The 23,376-nt window shown below is 44.4% G+C and overlaps 2 protein-coding genes across 2 annotated transcripts in view; one reads left to right on the top strand and one right to left on the bottom strand.

The window, feature by feature from the left end:
* Nucleotides 1-6,337: 6,337 nt before the first annotated feature.
* Nucleotides 6,338-19,957, top strand: trak1b (trafficking protein, kinesin binding 1b). The gene is made up of 18 exons (XM_071914906.2): nt 6,338-6,527; nt 8,255-8,331; nt 8,596-8,712; nt 9,151-9,264; nt 9,894-9,989; nt 10,363-10,441; nt 10,790-10,920; nt 11,057-11,131; nt 12,069-12,206; nt 12,305-12,381; nt 12,635-12,883; nt 13,070-13,344; nt 15,014-15,132; nt 15,848-15,879; nt 16,306-16,307; nt 16,622-16,727; nt 17,475-17,600; nt 17,987-19,957. The coding sequence occupies exons 2-18, from the start codon at nt 8,281-8,283 to the stop codon at nt 18,648-18,650; spliced, it is 2,451 nt and encodes an 816-aa protein (XP_071771007.1). The 5' UTR covers nt 6,338-6,527; nt 8,255-8,280; the 3' UTR covers nt 18,651-19,957.
* A 3,331-nt stretch (nt 19,958-23,288) lies between these two features.
* The window catches only part of LOC139923996 (cholecystokinin-like), a 4,551-nt gene continuing 4,463 nt past the window's right edge, over nt 23,289-23,376 (bottom strand). Inside the window, exon 4 of the mRNA XM_071914913.2 lies at nt 23,289-23,376. This exon is cut by the window's right edge and continues 313 nt beyond it. The gene's annotated coding sequence lies outside the window, so the exon portion shown is untranslated.

The following is a 23,376-nucleotide window of genomic DNA, read 5'->3' as shown; positions in this document are numbered from 1 at the left end:
TGGTAACTAGTGCAGTGCCAGTTCAAAACATGCCTGTTCAGAACGGGCGATTGCTTGGCCTCCGGTATTGCTGCTTGCAGCTTTCTCGAGAACCGCTCATCCAAACAACTTCACACTTGACACTATGCTTCCAGTCGCTTGCTTTGAGCCCTGCTGCTGCACAGAGCACTGTTCGCTTGTTTGTTCAAAGTTTATTAATATTGAATGTGTCACGTGTCCAAATTGCACCAAATCCGACACTGCGCGTCCTTGGGTCCCCAGCAATACACCTGCCAAGTGTGAAGTAGATCGGACGAATTGTTCTCGAGATATGCAAAGGACAGACATACAGACAGAGATTCCCTGCTTCATATGATGTATGATATGCAGCTAAGTCTGGCAGCTTTGTGTAGGAGATTGGTGAAATTTACACAAAATCAGATATATAAACATAATGTTTTGAACTACCAGGGTCTACTTATATGAAGTGAATGTGGTGGGTGATGGTGCTGTGTTCAGATAAAAAAATCACTGTGTAGCAGATGAACATGTAGTTGCTCACCTGAAATAGTTCCTAAAATAAACCCGGCTATTGGTTATATTGAGTTTATTAATTTCATTTTTATATTTGAATGTAAAGGGCATATAATGAAAATATCAACAACGTGTTACTAAAAGCTTGGTCTTCTTACCTTGGATAATGCTAGTCGCCTACTATCACTCAACATAGTGTATGCTAAAGTGTTAGCATGGAGTAGTGGAGTGAATGATCTACCAGGGACACATGGATGAGTTTTGTGTCTATGTTCTCATCACTTAACAGGTAAGTTGAGTAACGGACCAGCCTCCCAAAAGCCCAGTGTATTCCTTTAAAAAAAAAAAAAGAGTAATTCTATAATGGACTTTAGAAGGACACAGCAAAACTTGATATCACAGCAAATATTATGCAGTTATTATATATGTCAAAACTATTTAGCATACCACAGAAAATCCTACACTAGGAGGCAAAAAAAAAAAAAAAAAAAAAAGTACAATAAGGTCACTATAAACTTACTATTTCTGTACTACCAGACACTATGAAATCCTTTAGGATTATTCTGGGAATATTATAGTGGTTTTTGGTTAGGGTTATGTTTTCCTCTAACCAGCTCCTCTTCGTTGATTGACCAGCCCAAGGCTTGCTGGAGAGAGTGAAAAATAATCTTTTCGATTATTGGACCTGACAACTCGGAGTCAGGTCCAGAGTGTAGGGAGGGAGGGAGGGAGGAGGCTGTTTGGATTGAGACGCAGCCTTGCCTAGTTATTCTCAATGAGACAATGGCTCCTCTGTGCTCAGTTCATCCAGCCGGTCAGCACAGCACTGCAGGCTGTTCAGTCAATGAAAATAAATTGAACTGAAATGCTGAAATAAAATAAATATAGCCTACGTATGTATTACAAAAAAAAAACAGATAACAAAAATTACTTGTTTTCATTATTGGATGTTTGCCAAAAATAAAATCTTCTTTCTTCTTTTCTGTTAAATGTGCTATGAAAGTCAACCTCGTCCACTTCCTTTTCTTGCTCCTACACAGCAAATAATAAGAAAATATATTTATAAAGATGAATTTTATGACCAGGGACAAGCCAGCCAGAATAAAAAAAAAATAGGACTTCAGGTCACAACCTTGAAATTAAATCCCTTATTGACGAACAAGAGTCTAAACGTTTTTGAACAGACCAACAGCAAAAGTGAAAAATGTATTTAAAGAGGTATGTATAGTGAATGAAAATACAATTGCTTTTATTTCAAAATTTCAACAGCATATATCAATCAACTGTCATTTAAGTCAGCCAGAATAAACCTCTACTGAAATGCCCACTGCTTGTCATCTATGTTGGGCTGTCGAAGCTCAAACACTCAAACATCAAACTTGTATGAGACAACTTAGAAGGATGACTACTATCTTATAAAAGTCCATTATAAACTATACCAGCAGAATTGTAGATATAGTTATAGATATATGCTATAAAGACATAGATTTGTACATAAGTATTGTCTTTTATATGTGTGTGATGTATTGATAACACCAAAACCCTCAAAAACTCCAAACATCACGAGCCTCCTTGCCTGCCCCTCCCTGCTGTGGGTGCTCGTGACGTCACTGATGCTTGGTCCTGGGTTTGGGTGTTTGGGTGACAGGGAGAGAGAAGCTGCGTCAAGTCAGCCAGTGTTAGCCAAGAAAAGAGGAGAAAGTAAGGCAGTGTTGCCTTCAAAATAAAAGTACAAATGTGTCAATTGTGGGAAAACTATTAAGCTTTGGTGTATACAGATAAAAATCGTATGAAAATAGGCTGGACTCTGTAAAACCATCTGGTTCAATATGGAGTGAGTCTAGCTGTGAAATAGAATAAAATATAATAAGAGTAATATTGTATATGGTGCATTGTGGTATTTCCTGATGGCAACTTACAGCCATGGAGCTTCTATTCTATTCTATTCTATTCTATTCTAATTCTTACAATAATACGCTAATCACAATTCTTATAATTATTATTTTTTGTTATGTTTTGTTTATTATTATTGTTTTGTTTTTGTTTTTTTATTTTTTTGCAATCCTATATCATCTCGCATAGGCTATGCCCATATGGCTATGAATACATGCAGTGAAAAGGACATTTTGGGGTATTTACTACAGATTCCACCTTAAATATATAGGCCTATTCTTTATTTTCACCTTGATATTTCGTATTAGCCTACTGAAAAACCCTGCAACCTTTGTTCACCAATACGGCTTTTATTTTGAAGGTTGTGGCCAGAAGTCCTGTTATTTTTATTCTAGCTAGCTTGACACTGGTGAGGGAGGCTACAGGGAGAGTGAGAGAGGAAAAGAGAGAGCTAGAGAGAGATGGCTGTAGGGAAGGAGGAGTGGACCGGGTCAGGAGCGACTTTAGGAAGAAATCTAAGGTGACCTTGAACACCCGGAGCTGTCACCGCGGCGGAGAGTCGTCAGACCGGAGAAACATTAAACCGCTCCGCCGGGCCTGCAGGGAGACCAGCCGCTGTCTCACGTAAAGGATTTTCATCCGCGCAGCCGGGGGAAATTCACCGATATCTGCCAATTCCCTCATTGACCCTAATACTGAACTGTACCCAACTCGCTTTTGGATTTTTAGGACATCTTGACAAAGAAAACAGCTCGGATCCGTCACTGTTGTGAGTGAGTACGGCCCTACCTTTGCACTCAAACAAATATGTGATTTCATGCCGATGTCATGCAACGTAAAGTCAGCTGATCATGTTCTTTGTGTTTATTGTGCTACTGAAAGGACACGATCGGTGAAAACCCAGAGCCGCCGCATCCGTGACGCGACGTGCTGATGTCGACAAAGCCACACCCTCACATACAAATCCACTGTTTATTTGCATGCATGAATGGAGCCTGGCCTATTTACTGTGGATACCACCACCACCACCATCATCATCATCTTCATTGTCATCAGCCAGCCTCCATTGTAGGACGAATGTCATGTTTCAGCATCCAGTAGTAAGGGTGCAAGGTGTTAGTTTGGTTCCCACAGTGAGGTCCAGGGCCTATAAGGGTCCCATAGGGATACTATTAGTATCATTTCTTTCACTATAAGTTACTATAATGAAAGAATGTAAAATAACAGCCACTTTGATCTCAGGTTTCACTCTCCCCAGTGTTAGATTCTGTAATTCTTTTCTAAATCATCTAACAACACAAGTCTTCTCAGATGTGGGGCCCCAGGGACAAAATTGTATCAAATTGGGTCTAATGTGGATCTATTTGGAGGGCCTGGTTTGGTTTAAATCACTAGTCCTTTCTATCCAACAGTGCAGTCCATCGTATTCGAGAAGGAGAGACTTTTGTGTTTGCATCATCTAGTAGCCTGTGTCTGGCCTTGATTATATCGCTGTATTGTGTTACGGTAGAGGAGAGGACAGTGATTCGGGAGTGTGAAGATGTGTGACTTTTACTCCCAACTCTGCATAGCCCCGTTTGCAAATAGAAGCCAGAATCATGCTTCATCTTTCATCGACAGATTATTTATCATTCTGGTCTTTGAACCGGGTTTTAAAGGCCAAATTGATTTCCTACTGTACACTAGTGCAGCGGTGCTGAGAGTTTGCTTGTGCTTTGTGGCACAGTGTGGTGTGGTCCTTCCCTACGCTCCTCGCTCTCACTCCTATAGAAAAATCTAGCAAGCAGCGTGCTGCAATGAGAAAGACGTCCCAAGGTTGTAGTGGCGCTATACAGAGAACAGAGGCTTCAGTACATCTTTCCCAATTGGTGTGTGTGTGTGTGTGTCAGTTATAAATACAGTTTATGTCAGATTTGACAGATGCACTCATCTTTCACCAGGTGTCTGTTTTTTTATGTTGGTATATAAACCACCACCAGCTACACAGCATCCTGTAATGACACACACACACACATACAGAGACACACCTCCTCTCTGGCCCTATTTTTATTCTGTTCCCCTGGCAGCGTCTGTGATCCCTAGCTGTTTAATCTGGCTCCTCGCACAGAGGTGAATTTCACAATAGAGGACTTGGCTGTGTTCACTACTGTACATCTGCAGTGACACGCTGAGCCCCGCGGAGTCAAGACAGAGCGCTGCAAGGTCGCTACCTATAACCGCTGCTATTAGTGAGAGAGGTGGAGAGACCGTCCTTCAACAGCAGGAACCGGGTTCAGACCCCCTGTAGTTAAATCTGAGGGGGGAAAGAGACAAGAGAATTTCCCGTACTTGGATAAATGAACTGTCATTATATTATGTTATTATCAAGATTTGCTCCTGATCATCATCTGCCTTCATATCCATTTCCCAACAGATGAGAAGTGCTGTCTGCAGTGGATGGGCTGTGATTTACACAGCTGGCAGCACAGTGCAGAGTCAGCAGCAGCACTTAGTTAAAGGCTCTTTAGGGAGAGAGAGACACGATGAGATCAACAACACATCTGTCCTTTTTGTGTGTCTTTGTGACGGTGTTTCAGTCTGTCTGTCTCTCTCTCTCTCTCTCCTCCCTCTCTCTCCTTCGTCCCAGGTCGCTGTAATCTCCCTCTGCTGTCAGGTGTACCTGCCGGCCTCGGTGGAGCTGCAGCTCCAGAGGCCCATGGCCCCCGATTCTCTCCCCCAGTGAGAGGTGAGCCAAGCTGGCCTCCCCGGCCTCCTCCCTGCCCCCGGCCCCGGATCCAGACCCGGACCCCGAGCCCGGCCAGCGCCACATCCAGGAGGAGCAGTATGTGAGCGAGGGCGAGCCCAGCCAGCTCCCCACACACCCGGCGCCACCCGACTGCAGGGACGCCGAGACCATAACAGGTACGTGTGTGTGTGTGTGTGTGTGTGTTAGAGTTTAGTTTAAATGACCTGACACGCATAGAACATGTGGAAAAGTTGTCATGTCTGAGGATTTGTTATTCGGATGGAAACCACACTTGGAACGTGTCTTTGCTGTTGTTTGAAAACCTCACATCTGCAAAATGTCAACTTTTCAAAAACTAAGATAAAACTGTAATTTAGAGTCTATCCAAAGGGTTTTGAAAGGGTTTCATGAGCCCATAAAACAACCATGCAATCCTGCAACTGAAGTTAAAACATCACCAAAGTCACCAAAATTGTAGTTACAAGGTTTTCACATGACAACGATCTGTTACTTCCATCTTTAAATCTGATAATGTGTACAGCTTACAGTGCATATGTGCACATCTGGACTGATAATGTGAATAGCTAGCGGTGCACACCCACTTCTGTCTGCCAGTGAAGACACTGTGTCTTTATTTACTTCATGTATTCTTTTCAATAAGTTTGGTTGTAATTATTTGCTTTATCATCAATATATGAATATATATATATTGCTTTATCTTCAGTACTCTATTTCTTGAATTCTTATCTATATCCTAATTTATATCTTATCTAAGACCCAATTTCCCGATAGGCATCATTAAAGTTTCATCTATTCTAATCAAATCTGAAAAGGATCATATTTAGGCTTAGAAATATCTCCTATTGAAAAGATTATCAAAAGTTTATACCAGGGTTAGACTGATATGCCTGTTTGCTGATACTGGTTGTTTATGGGAAGCCTTTAACCTGAACTCTAATGAGACATTTCGATCATATTTCATACAAGTATCCTGGCTTTCAGAGTTTTTTAGTGTCCCATGATGGTCTAAATGTTGTTTTTGAGGCTATTCCACACTGTCAAAAATAAAAATTCAGGGGGAAACACCAAGGTCTACAATCCACCACTAGGCTGCAGCATATTAATCTCCCTCACATCCACAGTTCCTCATCTCCCGCCTCCCTCCCTCTCTCTCTCTATCCTCTCTCTCTCTGGCGCTCAGATGTGTGTAACAGCACTGACCTGCCGGAGTTTGAGATCATCAGTCTTCTGGAGGAGCAGCTGCCGGTGTACCGGTTGCGGGCCGACACCGTCTACGGCTACGACCACGATGACTGGCTGCACACCCCCGTCCTCGCACCGGACACCAGGCTCGACCTGACCACCGAGCAGATCGAGGAGACTCTCAAATACTTCTGTGAGTCTGCTGTAGAGTCTTGTATCTACTTGTATCTGTCCTGTGTGCTAATTTGTTGGCTGTTCGAAATGCCTTCATGTTGTGTTGTTACTGTAAATTGTGTGTAAATTGATCAAAACAGTTTACTGTATTGTGTGTGAGTGTTGCGGTGAAAATTGTACTGCGTGGAACCTATGAAACTAGGAGGAACTGAGTCATTGTCTTAGAGGAAGTCAGATAATTGGTTCCCAGTCTTTTGTTTTCCGTGTGTGTGTGTGTGTCAGGGATTTGTAGACGAGCATCACCATGGTAACTGTTGCTGGAGGCAGATAGATGCTCAGTGGCGTTGCAGATAGAGGAAGAGAGAGAGAGAGAGAGAGAGGAAGCGAGAGAATGAAAGAAAGAAAGGTGGAAAGGAGAGAGGTGTGGGTGTTCTGTCAGCATGTATAAACCGGGAGGAGGGTCCGCTCTGATTGGCTCCCGCTGCCATCCTAAATCCTGTCCCGTCCAATCGGAACGCGACTTCAGCCTCTGACTCAGCAGCTACAGAGTTGTTCCAAAACAGATACACACTTTCTCTCTCTCTCTCTCTCCCCCTCTCTCTCTGCTGTGCATGGTGTGGGTTAGGGCGTCCATGTGGGAGGAGGGTAATTCAGTCTCTGGGCCGGTTACACAGTAGCTGAGCAGTGGGAGTGAAGAGGGAGAAAGTGAATGGATCAGTGTTGGGACCGGTGAGCGTTTCTGCTTTGCGACTAACCGGAGGAGGGATGGACAGCAAGAGCAGCAGGATGGAGAGATTAAGGAGGGACGGATGCGAGATGGACGACTGGTTCTATGAGGAGGGCAAGGATGGTAAAGCGCTTGTGATTTGTCAGAGAGAACAGAAAAGAGGAGAGAGACGTGCTTTAATGTGATTTAAATATGTGATCGCTGTTGTTGCCGGCCAGATTATGGCATTAATATCTGTCTTTAGCTCTGATATGACTTGTGTACACAGTAGACTGAAGTCCTAGCTGACTTTTCCAGCTCAGGATTTCCCCCCTTTTTTGTTGATTATGCTAAAATTTGCATAATGCCTGCAGCGGATTAGAAGTTTTACACAGTAATTATTTTTTTCCCAGGATCTCCCGCAACACAACAAAGTGTGTAAACAGCATTTTGTTGCATTTTTTTTTAAACAGTATTCTGCTGAATGGTGTTACAGTGGAGCTCGTCCCTGGCTTTGTTCTTCTCATTAAGAGGAATTTACTGAGGCTTAGTGACTTTGAACTTGCTCAGTTTTGACATCTCTGCCCTCGAGCGTGCGCACACACACACACACAAATTCCCCTGCTTCACCATAGTTTATCAGCCGGACTGGTCCTGTGTGAGCCAGCGTGGACATTATTTTTAAGTTTTGTTTTCTCCTGAGGAATATTTACTCCATAGATGCTGGTGGGTGAGTAATGCTCACTGGACTGCACAGGTTTAACATGGTGTAACCAATAACCTGGCACTGTGCATCATCGATTAGAGCTCTGATGTCAATAACAGCCTCGAGGCCATCGAGACTAACTGCTGTGTGCGCCATGGAAAACAACCAAACCCCCCTCTCTGTCACTTCACCCTGCTCTCTCATACACTAACATTATATCACTGGTCATGGAAGTGTTACATCCTAAACATGACCCCACCATCACCTCTTACTATGTTACATAATGTGGCTGTGCGTGTGTGTGTGTGTGTTATTTTCCCGGTTCCTCCCACAGTGCTATGTGCAGACAGAGTGGGCCAGATGACGAAGACCTACAATGACATCGATGCTGTCACACGTCTGTTGGAGGAGGTGAGATAATCTATTTCTGTCTATTCTATCAGTGTAATTCAAAGCTGCGCCAGGCAAAATGTTCTAATCCGTCTAAATCACAAAGTGGGGCTGCAACAGAGAAGAGCGTCCCATCTGCAGTAATTGAGATGCAGTAGATTCGCCCTATTTGGCCAAATTAAATTCCGGTGTCTGGTGTGGACGCTGGTGGGAAATCTTCTCCACCCACAGGGAGTGACAAATGAAACAAAGTGACATCCTCTCCTCTCTCCTCTCCTCCAATAGAAAGAAAGAGATCTGGAGTTGGCTGCCAGGATCGGCCAATCGCTGCTGAAGAAGAACAGAACTCTGACTGAGCAGAATGACTACCTGGAGGAACAAGTGGGACACATCACAGAGGAGGTGCGTGCACACACACACACACACACACACATACACACACACACGCACACACACAGACGCACAGATCTGCCAAAATCTGCCAGTGGGGTTGAGTGGGGTTAATTTCACGTTTCCAATGCACATTGACTTGATTCCAGACTTTTCTAGAATCAAGTGTCATTTTCTTGATACTAGTGGAGTGATTCACCTTATTCTGCCTTGTTTCAAGATATTGACGCTTGTTTGTTTCTTGAATTTTCTTGAAACAAGTGAAGCTGCATTGGAAAAAAGTGCAATGATCTCACCCGACTGGCTTTTTTTTTTACTTGCATTAAGAAAAATACGATTTTAATACCAAATATGAAACTAAATGACACATTAAGATGTACATTTTTTGCACACCACACACATGCATACATGCATACACACCAGCAGTGAATATGATGTGTTGTTTCCCAGGTGGCCCAGCTGCACCATGAGCTGAACCTGAAGGACGAGCTGCTGCAGTTTTACACCAATGCAGCTGAGGAGAGCGAGGACGAGTCCAGCGGCTCCCCAACGTTAGCACCCTTTGTTTTTTTACTCAATATCACTGCTCCCATCTATAAATACTTTTCCCTCTCTATTTTACTTTCCCACTTTTAGTTTTGGGAGTGCAGTGTAAGTAATCAATAACAGCCTAAGAGTATTACATACCAGTATAACCTAGATAGAACCTAGATTCTCATACAACTAGAACACTGCAAAGAATATCCATCCATCTTAACATAATTTAACCTAGTACTCAGGCTTAAAGTCCAGTGTAAAGGCCAAAACACACCGCCGCTGCAGCGCCGCGGTGCATCACATGACGCGCGTCATGTGCCGCCCCTAGCACCAATAGGAAGCGTCGCGCTGCAGCACGTCAACAGGAAGACGACCAACCACACACAGCGTGGGACAAAAAAAAAAGTGTTTTTTCAGGGGCGGTGACGCTGGAAATAGGACAGTGGCGTGAGGTGTTGCGGGGCAGCGCGTTGACGCACGCCGGCGCACGCCTAGCCGCCGCCGGTGTGGGGGTTGTACATAGAAAATAATAGTGGCGGCTGTTTTGACGCACGCCGTACGGCGGCGTTGTGTTTTGGCCTTAAGAGTTGAGGTTCTGACTATGAGTGACAAATTTTGGGCTCGCTCTGCCCTTCTCTCCTTTTAGGGGTAAGAAGAGTAAAGTGGAGACTGCTGCAGGAGGCTTTGGGACCGACACACTCCAGAAGAAACTCAAAGAGCTGGAAGAGGAGAACCTGTCACTCCGCTCAGAGGTATTTACACACACACGCACACACACACACACACACAAAAGTAGGATACTTTGAGGATACTAAGAATATACTGGTAGGCACAATGCAAATTACATCCTGGGACATCCTGTTTATGACAGGAAGCGAGGGGGTTGATGGGAAATGAGAAATTTGAGAAACATTAGCGCTAACAATACCACTGTTGTGATGTAGAGGCTACTAATCGTCTCCACCATGGTCTCATTTGTTTACATTAATTATACCAAGGTATCACAATGAATTTGACAATGATATATTGATGTTTAAAAATGCTACGCACAGCACCTTTAATATCTAAATTAAAACTGAACTGAGGACCAGAACTATTGGTTTTATAATGCGTGTCTATACGCAGGCCAACCATCTGAAGACAGAGACTGAAACCTACGAGGAGAAGGAGCAGCAGCTTGTCAATGACTGTGTTAAGGAACTCAGTAAGTTCTCATCTCTCTCTCTTTTATACTCTGATTTTCTTTGTGTGTGTGTGTGGTTTTGATTTCTTGTGTGTTGCTTCTGTTTATAGGGAAGAGGCTGCATGATGTGCTTTTGGGTTGCTTTTTGGATAGATGGTTGCTTTTGCATACCTTGATCTCTATCAACTAAACTAAACTAACTTATAATGAAGTGGATTTTAAAATTCCCCTTTGACTCTGTCCTCTCCTCTATTTCACTGTCTACCCGATGGTTGTACTTCTACTTTCCCTTGCTGCTGTAGACTCTCATCTCTCTCTTCCCTCTGGCTGAACTGACCTCTCTCTCTGTGTGTCCTCTCTGTGTGTCAGGGTTGTCCAGTCTCCAGATCTCCACCATCGCGGAGGAGCTGGCTCGCAAGACCGAGGATGCCTCCCGACAGCAGGAGGAGATCACACACCTTCTCTCTCAGATAGTAGACCTGCAAAAGAAAGCCAAATCTGTGAGAGCACACATGCACAAACACACAAACACATGCAAGTTGTCATTTGTTTAACCTCTGCTTCATAAGCTACAGTCGCTATGTTCTGTTCAATTTGTTAATTAAACTGTGTGTGTGTGTGTGTGTGTGTGTCCAGTACGCGGTGGAGAATGAGGAACTCTCTCAGCACCTGCTGGCAGCCAAAGACGCCCAGCGGCAGCTTACAGCCGAGGTGACAGCCAGTCCACCATAATCCCTCGACTGCACATTTCCCTGCTAGTCTATCAATTCATTCTCCAAATCACACTTTATTCATTGCAAACACATACTGTATATTCCTCACAGCGTTGTCACGATACCAGAATTTTCACTTCAATACCAACGCAAAGTTTAATATCTAAAAATCTGATACTACTAACATTCTACGGCAAACAAAAAAAAAAACAATGTGTTACCACAGCTTTGTTGCAACTTCTGCACAGGAGTTTTGATGTCGGTTCAGTGAGCAAAATAGTTCTATATTTCCCTCCTGGCACCAGGTTAGTTTGTTGCCATGTTTTCAATTCTTCTTCTTCTTCTTCTTCTTCTTCTTCTTCTTCTTCTTCTTCTTCTTCTTCTTCCTCTTCCTCTTCCTCTTCCTCACCGGGGTATTATCGCCACCAACTGTTCATTTTGTGTCCTTGGTTTAAGAGTTTAAATTAAATCCTATGGATGTGATCAGTTCGTTGCAAATATTTGAAGATATGATTATAGATGACAATTCCAGAGTTAGGAGAAAAAAGTGATATGAAGCTGAAGTCCTTAATCCTGTTCTGTTCCAGGTTTTGCTGAAGGGTCCGTCTTTCTTGTGTGTAGCAATCCTTCTTTTTCTTCTTCTTCTTCTTCTTCTTCTTCTTCTTCTTCTTCTTCTTTGTTTAACAAAATCCAATCCACTTGCCATCTGTACGTAAACGCCCTATGGAGGTGATGCTGAAATGGAATTTCAGCTTGCAGAACACATTTGGCAAAAGTATTGAAGATTTATAAAATTCAATATTGAATTCAATCTTTTGCAACGGTATTGAAGTAGTATTGGAATGTTGGTTATCGTGACAAGCTAATTCCTCATCAGTCACAATATACATAATCCACATGCTTACTATCTGTGCTGTTTCTCTTGGTAATGGCAGCTCCAGGAGTTGGAGGAGAAGTACTTGGAGTGTATAGAGATGCTGCATGAAGCCCAGGAGGAGCTGAAGAACCTGAGGAACAGGAACTTTCCTGCAGGAACCCCCCGACGCTTCCACCCCCTGGGGCTGTACCCCATGGTGAGGGAGAGTGTGTGTGTGTGTGTGTGTGTGTGTGTATGTGTATGTGCATATATGGGAACATTTCCTCGTCTTCAACATGAATGTGTGTGTTGCAGGATTCTCTGGCAGCTGAGATCGAGGGAACGATGAGGAAGGAGCTGAGCCTGGACGACCCAGAGTGCGAGGAACAGAAGTATGGACTAAGTTTTTCATGCAACTCCCAAATTCTCTGATCTACTTTACAAACCCTATATTGTATATTTTCAGTGTCTTGCCTAAACCTCATTCCCAAAAAGTCAAAGAGATGTTTGCAAAACTAAAAATCCAATCTGGTTTTGAAACACTGGAGGTAAATTAAAGAAAAAGAAGTAAAAATAGGTTTTTGCCCAACAATAACAATATACTGTCTATCAATTTAACACAACTTCCTGTCCGGGTGTGTGCAGGACCCACCGCAAGCGTGTGTTCCAGACGGTCAAGAACATCAATCAGACGGCCCGGCAGCGCTCGCTGACCCCGTCCAACGCCAACATCCCGGGCTCCAACCAGTCTCTGTCGTCTCGTACGTCGCCCCAGTCCAGCGGCTTGGCCACGCCCTGCTCCGGCCTGTATGAAGGCAACTTCTGCGGAGACAACGTTACCCTTGACAACCGGACCCAGAGCATCCTGATGGAGACGGCATGCAATCAGGATAGGTGAGGAGAGGCGGCGTTGGCCGAGCTTTGAGTTATAAATAGGGATTGAATAAATACATACTTTTCCACTTTTCTACTTACCAAATATGCCAGATGAGTCTCTAATGGTCTATCTATTTTTCTCACATTTCATTAATTGAAACACGTAATTTGTCCCCTTTTGTCTCATCTCTGCTCTGGCAGCAGCGCAGACGGCCGTGAGAAGAAGGCCGGCGGGGCCGAGGACCTCCGGCTGGCCCTGCGCCGCCTGTCTCTGCGCCGGCAGAACAACCTGAGCGAGCGGCGCTTCTTCGAGGAGGAGCGGGAGCGGAAGCGGGGGGGACACGGGGGGCTCCAGGACAGCCTGGGGGGCGGCGGCCTGACCCCGTCCGACAGCATCATGTCCCTGGGGAGCCTCCACCTGTGGGCCTCCAGAGGGCCCTACCTCCCCGACAAGCTCCAGATCGTCAAGCCGCTGGAAGGTGAGGAGGCGAGGGAGCGCGGGGCGAAGAAGGGGAGCAAGCGGGGCCGGGGGGCGGCGGAGGGGGAGAGGAGGAGGGAGAGCCGGTACGGGCGGACGCTGGAGGGGGAGAGGGAGAGAGGGTGGGGCTGGGTGAGGAAGACCGGCGCCGGGGTCGAGAGGGAGAGAGGGGGGAGGTGGGCCAGGGACCGGGCCGGCAGCAGGAAGATGAAGGGAGGCAGGGAGAGGAAAGACAGGCCTCTGTCGCTCATGCTCTTCAACTCTTTCTGGTCTCTCATGCACCATCACAAGTCGGGCGGTTTCGCGTCTCCGCGCGCCTATTACAAAGACACACAGCCTAGAGGTTGGTTGTAAACACACACTCACACACGGCGTGATTGAAGGAGGGATGAAAGAGGGGATGACATTCTTTTTGTTGGCAGAAATTATGACATGCATCAGGGCAAAATTTTGAAAAAGTGATGTTTGACCTCTTCAGCATCTCCCTTGTGAAATTTGAACTTATATACTTCACCTCTCTGTGGGGCATGGGAAAACATAATTTCCCTATGGAGATCAATAAGTATCACATTATTACATTAGCATGTATGCTCCAGTATTAAGGTTACTGCTGTATGGGTATTGTTTGCCTGTGCTACCCTCTGCTGGTGATAATCAGTGCTGCATTTGACAGCATTCCTGTTCACTGTGGTGTGTTATCTTTGTAAGCATTACTCTCCATGATATACGTATATAGACATCCTCCTATTACTTCTATTCATGTTCAGCATCAGCAACACATTATATACATGTGCTTATTTGTATTTCCACCTTCTCATTTCTTCTATATTCTGTCTTTTCTGTCTGTATTTCTTTACATTTGGCTGTCCCCTCCTGTTTTTTTTGTTTTGTTTTTATTTGTTCACTTCTGTTACTGCTTACTATCTCTATTTCAGTTCAGTGTGTCTTACCAATAAAAACCTTTTGTCATTCTAATTTCTCCTCCATTTCTTTTCATTTTCACGTTCTTCTTCTGCTTGCTTGTCACCTTCCAGTATCTCTCTGTGGGTTTTCTTGTCACCTCCGTTCCGCTCATCCTGATCACTAAAGGTCATTCTATATTCTGTCTCTCCACTTGTTCTTCATGGTTGTGTTTATTAGATAGACATTACAAATTAGTTAATAGTATCAAAGGCATACTTTGAATGGTTATTTTTCGTACACTTGTCACATAACCTGCTGTCTGTAAGCCCTACAATATGAGGTCATGTTGTCCCTGTACCATATGCTAGCATGTAGCCTACTTATCTACGTCACTAAGTTAGGGGTCGATATACCCTGCACCAATGTCACAAATTCCTACACATTTATTGCATTTGATGAATAACATAATTTGGATTCTTATTCTCTTTCACATTGTGAGTTTAAAAAGTTATTAAATAGCTTGTTAGCATTTCTAACTGAAACCATAAGTCACAGCTAGCTAGCTTACTGCTAACTGTCAGTGAGGAACGCTAACAAGCTCTTTCAGGGAAACTAAAAGAAACAGATGTATGAAGTGTCTGGTGATGAAAAAATAACCAGCTAAAATTCAAAATATCAAAGTATTTCTTCATATTCAGCATATTTGTGTGTATTTGAAGGTGTTGCTAGTCAAGTACATAGCAGCTGTATTGGTTTGTTTCCCCCAGGCTCTGCCACCCTGCACCACTGGCAGCAGTTAGCCCAGCCTCACCTGGGCGTGATCCTCGACGCCAGGCCAGGAGTCGTGCCAAAGGGCTACAGACCCTTGGAACTAGAGCTGGAGCAGGTGTGTGTGTGTGTGTGTGTGTGTGTGATTGCTCAGTTAATGTCTATATAATACAGTACGTGTGCTCATGCACGTGCATCTCTGTTGATGTCTGTATGACTGTGTTCATTACTCAAAACAAGTAATATATTACTAATTTATCATTAGTCATTGCAAAAATAATGTTATTATTTACTCCTCCCTGGCAGCAGTAATCCGTTGCGCTACTCATTACTTTTCCATTGCACCCCCAATATTGGGGGTTGCATCCTCTTTTATTTTCAAACATCAGGATAACTGAGTTCTCCTATGAATGACCCGGGAAACCAAAGAGTGTTGATACATAGTGTTGTACAATGTTCTTGCCATCTTTTTCCTCAATAAAATCAAAGTAGTGAGACTCTACTTTTCTGCCATTTCTCATTTAAGCTAGCTTGGTGTGAGAGGACAATGATTAGGGAGATGGGATATAGGTTTTGGATAATTCAGTACTTCAATCTGATTTAGAGGGGGTTTTTAATATTATTTTTGGCCATGGGAATATTATTACTGTGATTTCATTAATAATGCATGACTCATTACTGGGAAAAGTACTAATATTTCTGTAATGCATTACCAGCCAACACTTATGAGTGGTCACCATACATGCGTGTGTCTGTGTGTATGTGCATGTGTAATGCCCTGGATTCCATGCATTGTATGTGCCAACTCTCTGCCTCTCCTGCCGTGTCTGCAGGTGTATCCATGGGGCGGCTTCGAGGAGGATGAGCCGGGGGAGCAGTACTTCCAGAGCCTGCCCACCTCTTCGGCCTCCGCCTCCCCGGCCGTGCCCCCTGCCCCCGCCACCGCAGACCCCAACCCTGGGCAGCCCCCGCCCAGCTTCGCCCCACCCTCTCCCCCCACGCCGTCCGCTTCGCCACATCTCAGCAACACCGACCCCCTGGGTGAGTCAGAGCTGCTGTGGAAGCAGAAATAATCTCATTGGTTGAGGTAAACCTCAGTGGGCGGAGCCAAAGAACCACAGTTTTTCTGGCTAAGTAACATTAGACTGAAGCCCAGTGAAAAGGGGAAGGTTTAAGAGAGGAGGAAGCTAATGTTATGAAACCTAGTGCTCTTGCTACTAAGTGAAAAAATGTTAACACTTTATTTGAATAGTCGAATGTTGATACTCAACTATCAGGTGACAAAAAGAAGAAGTTCAAAGTGTCACTTGCCTATTTGCAGCATCTCTACAGACTATGTAACCTAAACCCTGAACCTTAGTCTAACCCCTGACCCCCATTACTATTTATATACTGTATATTTTAATATTTTGACCAGAGTTCCTTCTTTGCCACTGAACTTAGTTTTGTATAACTAAAACTCCAATCTGCTCCTCCTGAAACCTCCTGCAATTCACCATGGAGCTTTAATGACTGGTTGTGTGTGTGTGTGTGTGTGTGTGTGTGTGTGTGTGTGTGTGTGTGTGTGTGTGTGTGTGTGTGTGTCTTTGTGTTTTTGTGATTTCCAGCTGCGTACTACCCAGGTAAATGCATGGCCCACACCAGCTCCACTTACACCTTCACGACCTGCCGGATCCTCCACCCAACCGATGAGCAGACCCGGGTCACACCCAGGTAAGCAACATAACCGATCTGCTGCTGGTGGAGAACTGACTCACAGTCAAATCACAGTCCAGTTTTCAATGGGCCTCAAAGTTTCTCCAAGTTTTCTCAGAGAGAGTTGTTCCAGAGTTCATTCATAATCAGCATTCTGCAAAGCTTAACTCTTTTACTTAAAGCAGCCATATTAACTCCATGCATCTTGTGACAAAATTCTAATGAAAACAATATTTTTTGTTAAAACTGTCTGTTGCCCATCTACTTCTCACTTGAATGATGCCTGCTTTTCACAATAAAAGCTTCTGAAATTAGCTTTTGATAATAGTTTAATCTATTGCAATAATACTTTAATTGCAAACTTGAACAGAGATGCAGCTGAAATGTGTGATGCGGCTTAGTGTGCTTATGCGGTGCTTTGAGAAGCCTACAGTGTGCTAAATGCTCACTCAGTCAGATTTTGGCCACATCTCAGGGGACAAATTAGACCAAAGCAGCAGTCTGTGAGGTGGGATGGCGTCCAAGCAGCAACATTAAGTCAACTGTCTGCTAGACCAAGTGGGAGGGTGCTAAATAATGAATGCATGCGCTGATAGCTTCAAGAGACAATAACACTTGTGCACATCAGACTCCTTCTGAGCTAAGAAAGCATTAATGAACGATGAGTTATCATGAAAGTGCAGTTTAAGTTTAAATCGGTAAGAGGAATCAATGAGAAGGAGCGTCTTTTCACCGTTTGCTGTTTCTCTTCTTGTTTCCCTGCAGTCTGAACGCAGGCCCAGCCACGTCTTCCTGTGTGATGACCAGCACTCTGTTGTCCACCCCTGCCGCCACGCCCTGCACCCCCCGCCGGCTCAGCCTCAGGCCCTCCGAATCCTCAACCAACCTCAGGCACGCCAGCAAATTTATGATATATTCTATGAAATATTCTACTTGCAGCTGGAGAAGTTTGTTGAACATGTTACTGTTTCAGTGCAAAAAATGTCTACCCTAACAAGTCATGTATCTCATATTTAGTTAATATCCTGAAAACAAGTAAAAAAGATCTGCAATGGGGTGAGATCATTTTCCGATAAAGTTTCACTTGTTTCAGGAATCAAGCATCAATACTTGGAAAAAGGCAGAAGGAAGCAGATCACCCCACTTGTATCATGACTCAAATATAGATGAAATAACTTGTTAAGATGGATATTCTTTGCAGTTTTACAAGCCAACATGATGTAATTGACTCCCATTTCCCATGCCTGATCACTGATTTGTCCTGTTTTCTTGTGCAGAGATGCAACGCGCACCACCAGCACCTCCCTAGGGTTAGTGCGCCTCCTCCAGGAGCGAGGGATCTCAGCAGCCATGTATCACCAGAGCCAGGGCCTGGAGCACGGCCAAGGCAGCGGAGGGGTCTTGTTCAGCACATCCATCGCCCCTCAGCGACCCCCCCACCCCGACCCCATGCGTCCCTCCACCCCTCCCAACTCCCCCACGGGGCAGGGAGGCTCGGCCGCGCCGCCCGGCGGGAGCACAGACGGCCCCGCGGGCTTCGACTTCAAGAGCCCCTCCTACGACAACTTCCTGGCCTCCAAGCCGGCTCGCTCCATCCTGAAGGAGGTGACGGGGGGTCTGCGGGGCAGGCAGAGGGCGCGGGACTGCGAGAGCCAGACAGACGTCAGCGTGACCGTCCACAACCTCAACCTGGTGGACAAGGTGAAGCGGCTGGGCGTGGCCGGAGCTCCGGGGGGCAGAGCCGTGAGTCCCGGCCCCATGCTGGGGCCTCTGGGCGGGCTGCGGAGATCCGGCTCCCCTTTCGGGACCGACGGAATAAGGAGGAACAGGAGTTATCCCGCTATGGTCGGGGCCAGTATGGCTATGAAAGGCCCGGGGCCCCAGGAGGAGACCGAACTGCTGCTGGCCACCAGGCTGCCCAAGCAGACCAGCCTCAAGTAGGAGGCGGCTGGGGCCAAGGACCGGCTGTTGAACAGCCAGCTGGAGCCAACAAACACTGACTGACACCGTTCATACTGTACGACTGCAACAGTCCTCACCATAAGCACTATTGAACAGTTACCCTGCTGCGGTCCCACACTGACACTACACAGCCTCTAGTGCCCCTCTGGCACTCTAGGTGGCTGCTCCTGCTTGTATTAAAAGCAACTAAAAAGCATCTTGAGCATACCGAGATGCCAGTCTGGTAAAATCCAAGTGTTATGCAGTCAGCGCTGCTGGCATCTCCCCCTCTCAATTCGGATCCCTGCACTGGAGACTAACTCTGCTGGTTAGATGTAGTACTCACACTCTTGTCTTTCTGAAACAAATACACCAAATAAATGCACACGAAAGCCCACACACATACAGACGCACACTCTATCAAATTTCCCATCGCACTAGTTGACTACTTGTAGTTGCTGTAGCACTTGAACATGCCTTTCTTCTTTGCTAGTATGGGATTAAGAAGTAAATCTTGAGTTCCATGTTTTATATATGATTAAGAATTTACACCAAATACATGAGAATATATCATCCTTTATCTCTCTCTCTCTCTGTCTCTCAATCTGACTCTCTCTATATCTCTCCTTCTCTCCCTTGCCTCCTTTCTAAATCCCTCCTAAAGTAATTTAGGTGCGAGTCCACAAGTCACTTTCAAGAAATCATTTAACTGATTTTCTGTCAGTATTAAAGATGCTTTGGTTTAGTTTCCTAATTGGCCATTAGACAGGGAAGTTGATGGTGCTTCCATTGAGCCGGGCAGATCGATACTCTGAAGCCGCAGCTTACAGAGGGGCTGGACAGTGGGGAGGGATGAGTGAAGTGATCGTGGTTAATCAGCCGTTGTGGTCGGAAGCTTTCCCGGCATTTTCCTTGTGGTTCCGTCGGTGAAATGAAGCAATATAGTGCCTCAACAATCTGTGTTTTGCTGTGTTGATAATGTATGTCCTTCATGCATTGGAGTGGGGTGTGAAAAGGCTGAGCTTGTCTCAGTTACAGGAGCTGCTGAAGCCATTTGTTGCACTTGTTATGTGTTTATTTATTAAAAAAATCTTATCCTGTATTTAAAACTATTTTTCATAAAGGTTATTGTGCGTTATCTCACATGCAATCACTGTATATAAGACTGTTCATTGCCACTGAAATGTCAGGAATGACACACTCAGAAATAAATTCCCTTCAGACAGATTATGTGTAGTTCATATCCAGTAACCAGACATCATTGTAATAATTGAGGTGAGCATGCAATCAGGGTAACATTTTTTTTTTCCAAATAAAAATTCATGAAACAGTGGATTAATATGATTTTTTTTTTCCCAGTGTAAACATATCTTAATCAAGACTGTCTGAGGCAATTATGAAAAAGGAAAGGAAGATGATTAGTTCCCCTCCTCCAGCAGATGGTGCTCACGAATAACTCAGCACAGGAAATTATTAGTATGTGAAGTGCATTGTGTGTCCACATAGGCACAGTCATTATCCATTATCCGCTATCCGCCTGTATCTCAGAGGGATATGATGAGAGCTGCTTATTAAACTGCTATTAGCCTCTGTGTGATTGACAGGTGGGCTCCATCTCATCACCGGCCCCAATAACCCCAAAATGTCACTGCGGCAGCCGAATGGGTATAATTTATTAGAAATTAATGCTGCCTTTCAGATGTCACTGGTGTCTTTCACCGTGGGCATTTGTCCCTTTTTGAGTCACATTTCGCTAATCTCATTTATCATGGGCTCAAATCAACCTCCTCCTGAGCGATGAGAGGAAATCCACCCTAAAATAGAATAATGTAAACTCTTTCCCAAGGCTGGAAAGCAGTGAGCTAAGCCGCTAATCTCTGATATCGAGAGACACCGAGGAACCTGGAGCCACTCGCCTGATAACGAGCTGGAAGCCGACTTCATGGACTCTGAATGTTTGCTGGAGATTTTACATCCGGACGAGCTTCATTTCATCGCAGTGCTAAATAGGTATAACTGGAAAATGTGCCCATACCCCCATAAAATAACCCTGAACACTGTCGCTCTGCCCACAAAGCCAATCTCCCAGTCATGATTAATGGAGCGGCTCCACAATTTGTTTTTTTTATGACACTGCCAAGATATTTTTGGCTCTCTTGTTTCTAGCTTTGGAAGGTGCTGTTTCTCCCTATTAGCAAAGCAACACTGAACTGTCCACATTCACATACATGATTTTGATGGGTTTCAAAGGGATGGTTGTTATGTTTGCTTCATCACCATTTTGGTTATTTTCAGGTATTTTTAATGTGTAGCGAGTCCCTTCCAATGATGGAAAGCAGGGAGGAGAGAGAGAAAGATGTCCTTTAAATTTGTATTTTGATTGATTTGATTATATTGAAGCACTTCTTGTTAATGTCACATGGTCATGTTTGCTAAGTCAATCAGTTTATATTTCATGATCTTGAAACTATAAGGTTCTATATGTGTGGAGTGCAGTTGTGAGTGAGATACTGAGCATTAAATATCTATATAGCCTAATGAATCTATTGGTAACTTAATTTTGATTAAAAAAAAAAAAAGTAAGCTACAGCCTTGTATACAGCCTACAGATTTGTTATTTTTACTTTGGCAATGAGCACTTAATTGTTTTTAATGCCAATAAAACACCTTTGAATGGAGTTGAATTGGACTGAGAGAAAGGAAGAGCTGGAGACAGAAAGAGAGAGGATGAAATGCAGGATGTCAAGCCAATTTTACAGAAGAACCAGGAGGAGCTTCGCAAAACACAGCACCATCTGCTCAACACTGTTGTTGCATTTTCACCATGGACACACTCTTGGAGCTCATGTTCTTTTCATGACTGTGTGGCTTTGCCCATTAGTACACAAAACCAGAGCACTTATGCATCTATGAGTTCTATCAAATCGCTCACTGCATGTCAGACGTTGTGCATGTAATGAGTGAGTTGGATCCCTCCTGGGCCTGTGATTGGACGGGCATCCACATCCACACACACATACACACACACACACACATCTGCATGCACAAACACACAGTGGAGACATTTATGTGAAGTCTTTAACTCTGGAGTGCGAGTAAAGCCTCGGCTCCTTGAACAGAAGTTTGAGTCGATTCACAAGCCCCCTTTCTGAATCTCAACTCTCTGTACATTTGTGATTCAAGTGTGACCCGGGTCCAAGTCAGTGACTTCAATACCCAAGGCACACATACACACACACACACACTCACACACACAGGGAACACTCTCTTTCCCCCCAAGGCGTCCAAAACCACTTCTCTGAATAATTCACCGAGCCTACTTTGTTCATCGATCTCTCTTTCCATCTCTCACTCACATAGGCACATCTTTCACTTAACACATGGGACCTGCAGCAGCATAATGGACTGCTTCATCACAATTCACCCCCGCTGCAGGATTTCACCATATAGAACTCTTTCCCTTAGAAACAACACCATAACACATCGTCTAGACCGCTAAGCTCTCAGCGACCTGTCAGTCATCTTTGTCACCAAGCCGAAAGCAATTATTCTGATTTATTTTGAGTCCGCTTTAATAATTCAATCGATATAAGTTTGTTCAAGTGCTCCGAGCCATTTTCGGTGTTTCAGCACTGAAGTTACAGCTGATAATGTTCTTGCCGCGCTTTTGAAGATACTTCCCAGCATTCCCTGCTCTCTGAATGATGTGTGTTGCTGCAAACTGACCCTCTTTCCAGATTCACACATTGCTCTCTTCAGGTTTATTCACTTAAGCTCGTTACCCATAATCCACTATGGTCCGTTTCTTACTTCTTACATGCATAATGTTCCTTGTATCCTCTCATCATCTCGCATCAGGTGTGACTGGGATTGTGAGTGTTTGGGAATCCTTGGATTGTGTGATTGTGATATTATGAAGAATGCATTCTCTGTATGCATTGGATTATGCAATATGCACGCATATAACCCACTTCTGTTCATTCATACTCGAAAAGCAGAGGAGCGGCTGTCATGACGCTGTGTTTTTCATTTCAGTAAATCAAACTGACAGAGGAGTGACAGGAAAAAACAAGCGAATGACAGTTGGTCGATTCTTTACGCCTGGATCCATAGCCGGGTCGAGGTCCCGTCTTCCCTCTTATGTTCATGCTAATATGCACAAAGCACATATTTGACATCGCTAAATAGAATTCTTTGTCAAACATGGAACGCTGCGGCACAATACCAAGCATTCGTTAACAGCCTTTACCATTAAGACGACCCACGTCCCTCTAAAGCTTCTGAGAGAATAAATCATCACCAGAATGGATGTGAGAGCAGCAGTGTGTGCTTATCCGGGCATGATGGGTATCAGGACAAGCTGCTGACGCTGTCGTCTCCTCTCTGTTTTGTGATGTGTGAGCGCTGCAATAATACGTCTATTATCCTCTTGATAATACTTCTCCATAATAATCCGAGATTACGGCATGTTGCGCCAGAAATGAGGTTTCTTTTTTGACACGTGTACGAATGCACTCAGTGAATTCTAAGCATGGATTTAAGGTGGCATGCGTTGCGTTTGAAGAAATCTGCCGCAGAGGATCATATTTTCAATCTTTATTCAGTCAAGTTAGTCTCAACAGACCCTGACACCAACCCAATCCTTTCCACTCAAAATGATAAGAGAAAACCAGAGAAACCAGAAAAAAACAAACAAACAAACAAACCAATGGACAGTGAGAGCTTT

The sequence above is a fragment of the Centroberyx gerrardi genome, chromosome 19 (assembly GCF_048128805.1).
Source record: "Centroberyx gerrardi isolate f3 chromosome 19, fCenGer3.hap1.cur.20231027, whole genome shotgun sequence".
In the NCBI taxonomy this organism is placed as follows: Eukaryota; Metazoa; Chordata; class Actinopteri; order Beryciformes; family Berycidae; genus Centroberyx; species Centroberyx gerrardi.
This window is presented reverse-complemented; position numbering and strand designations above follow the sequence as displayed.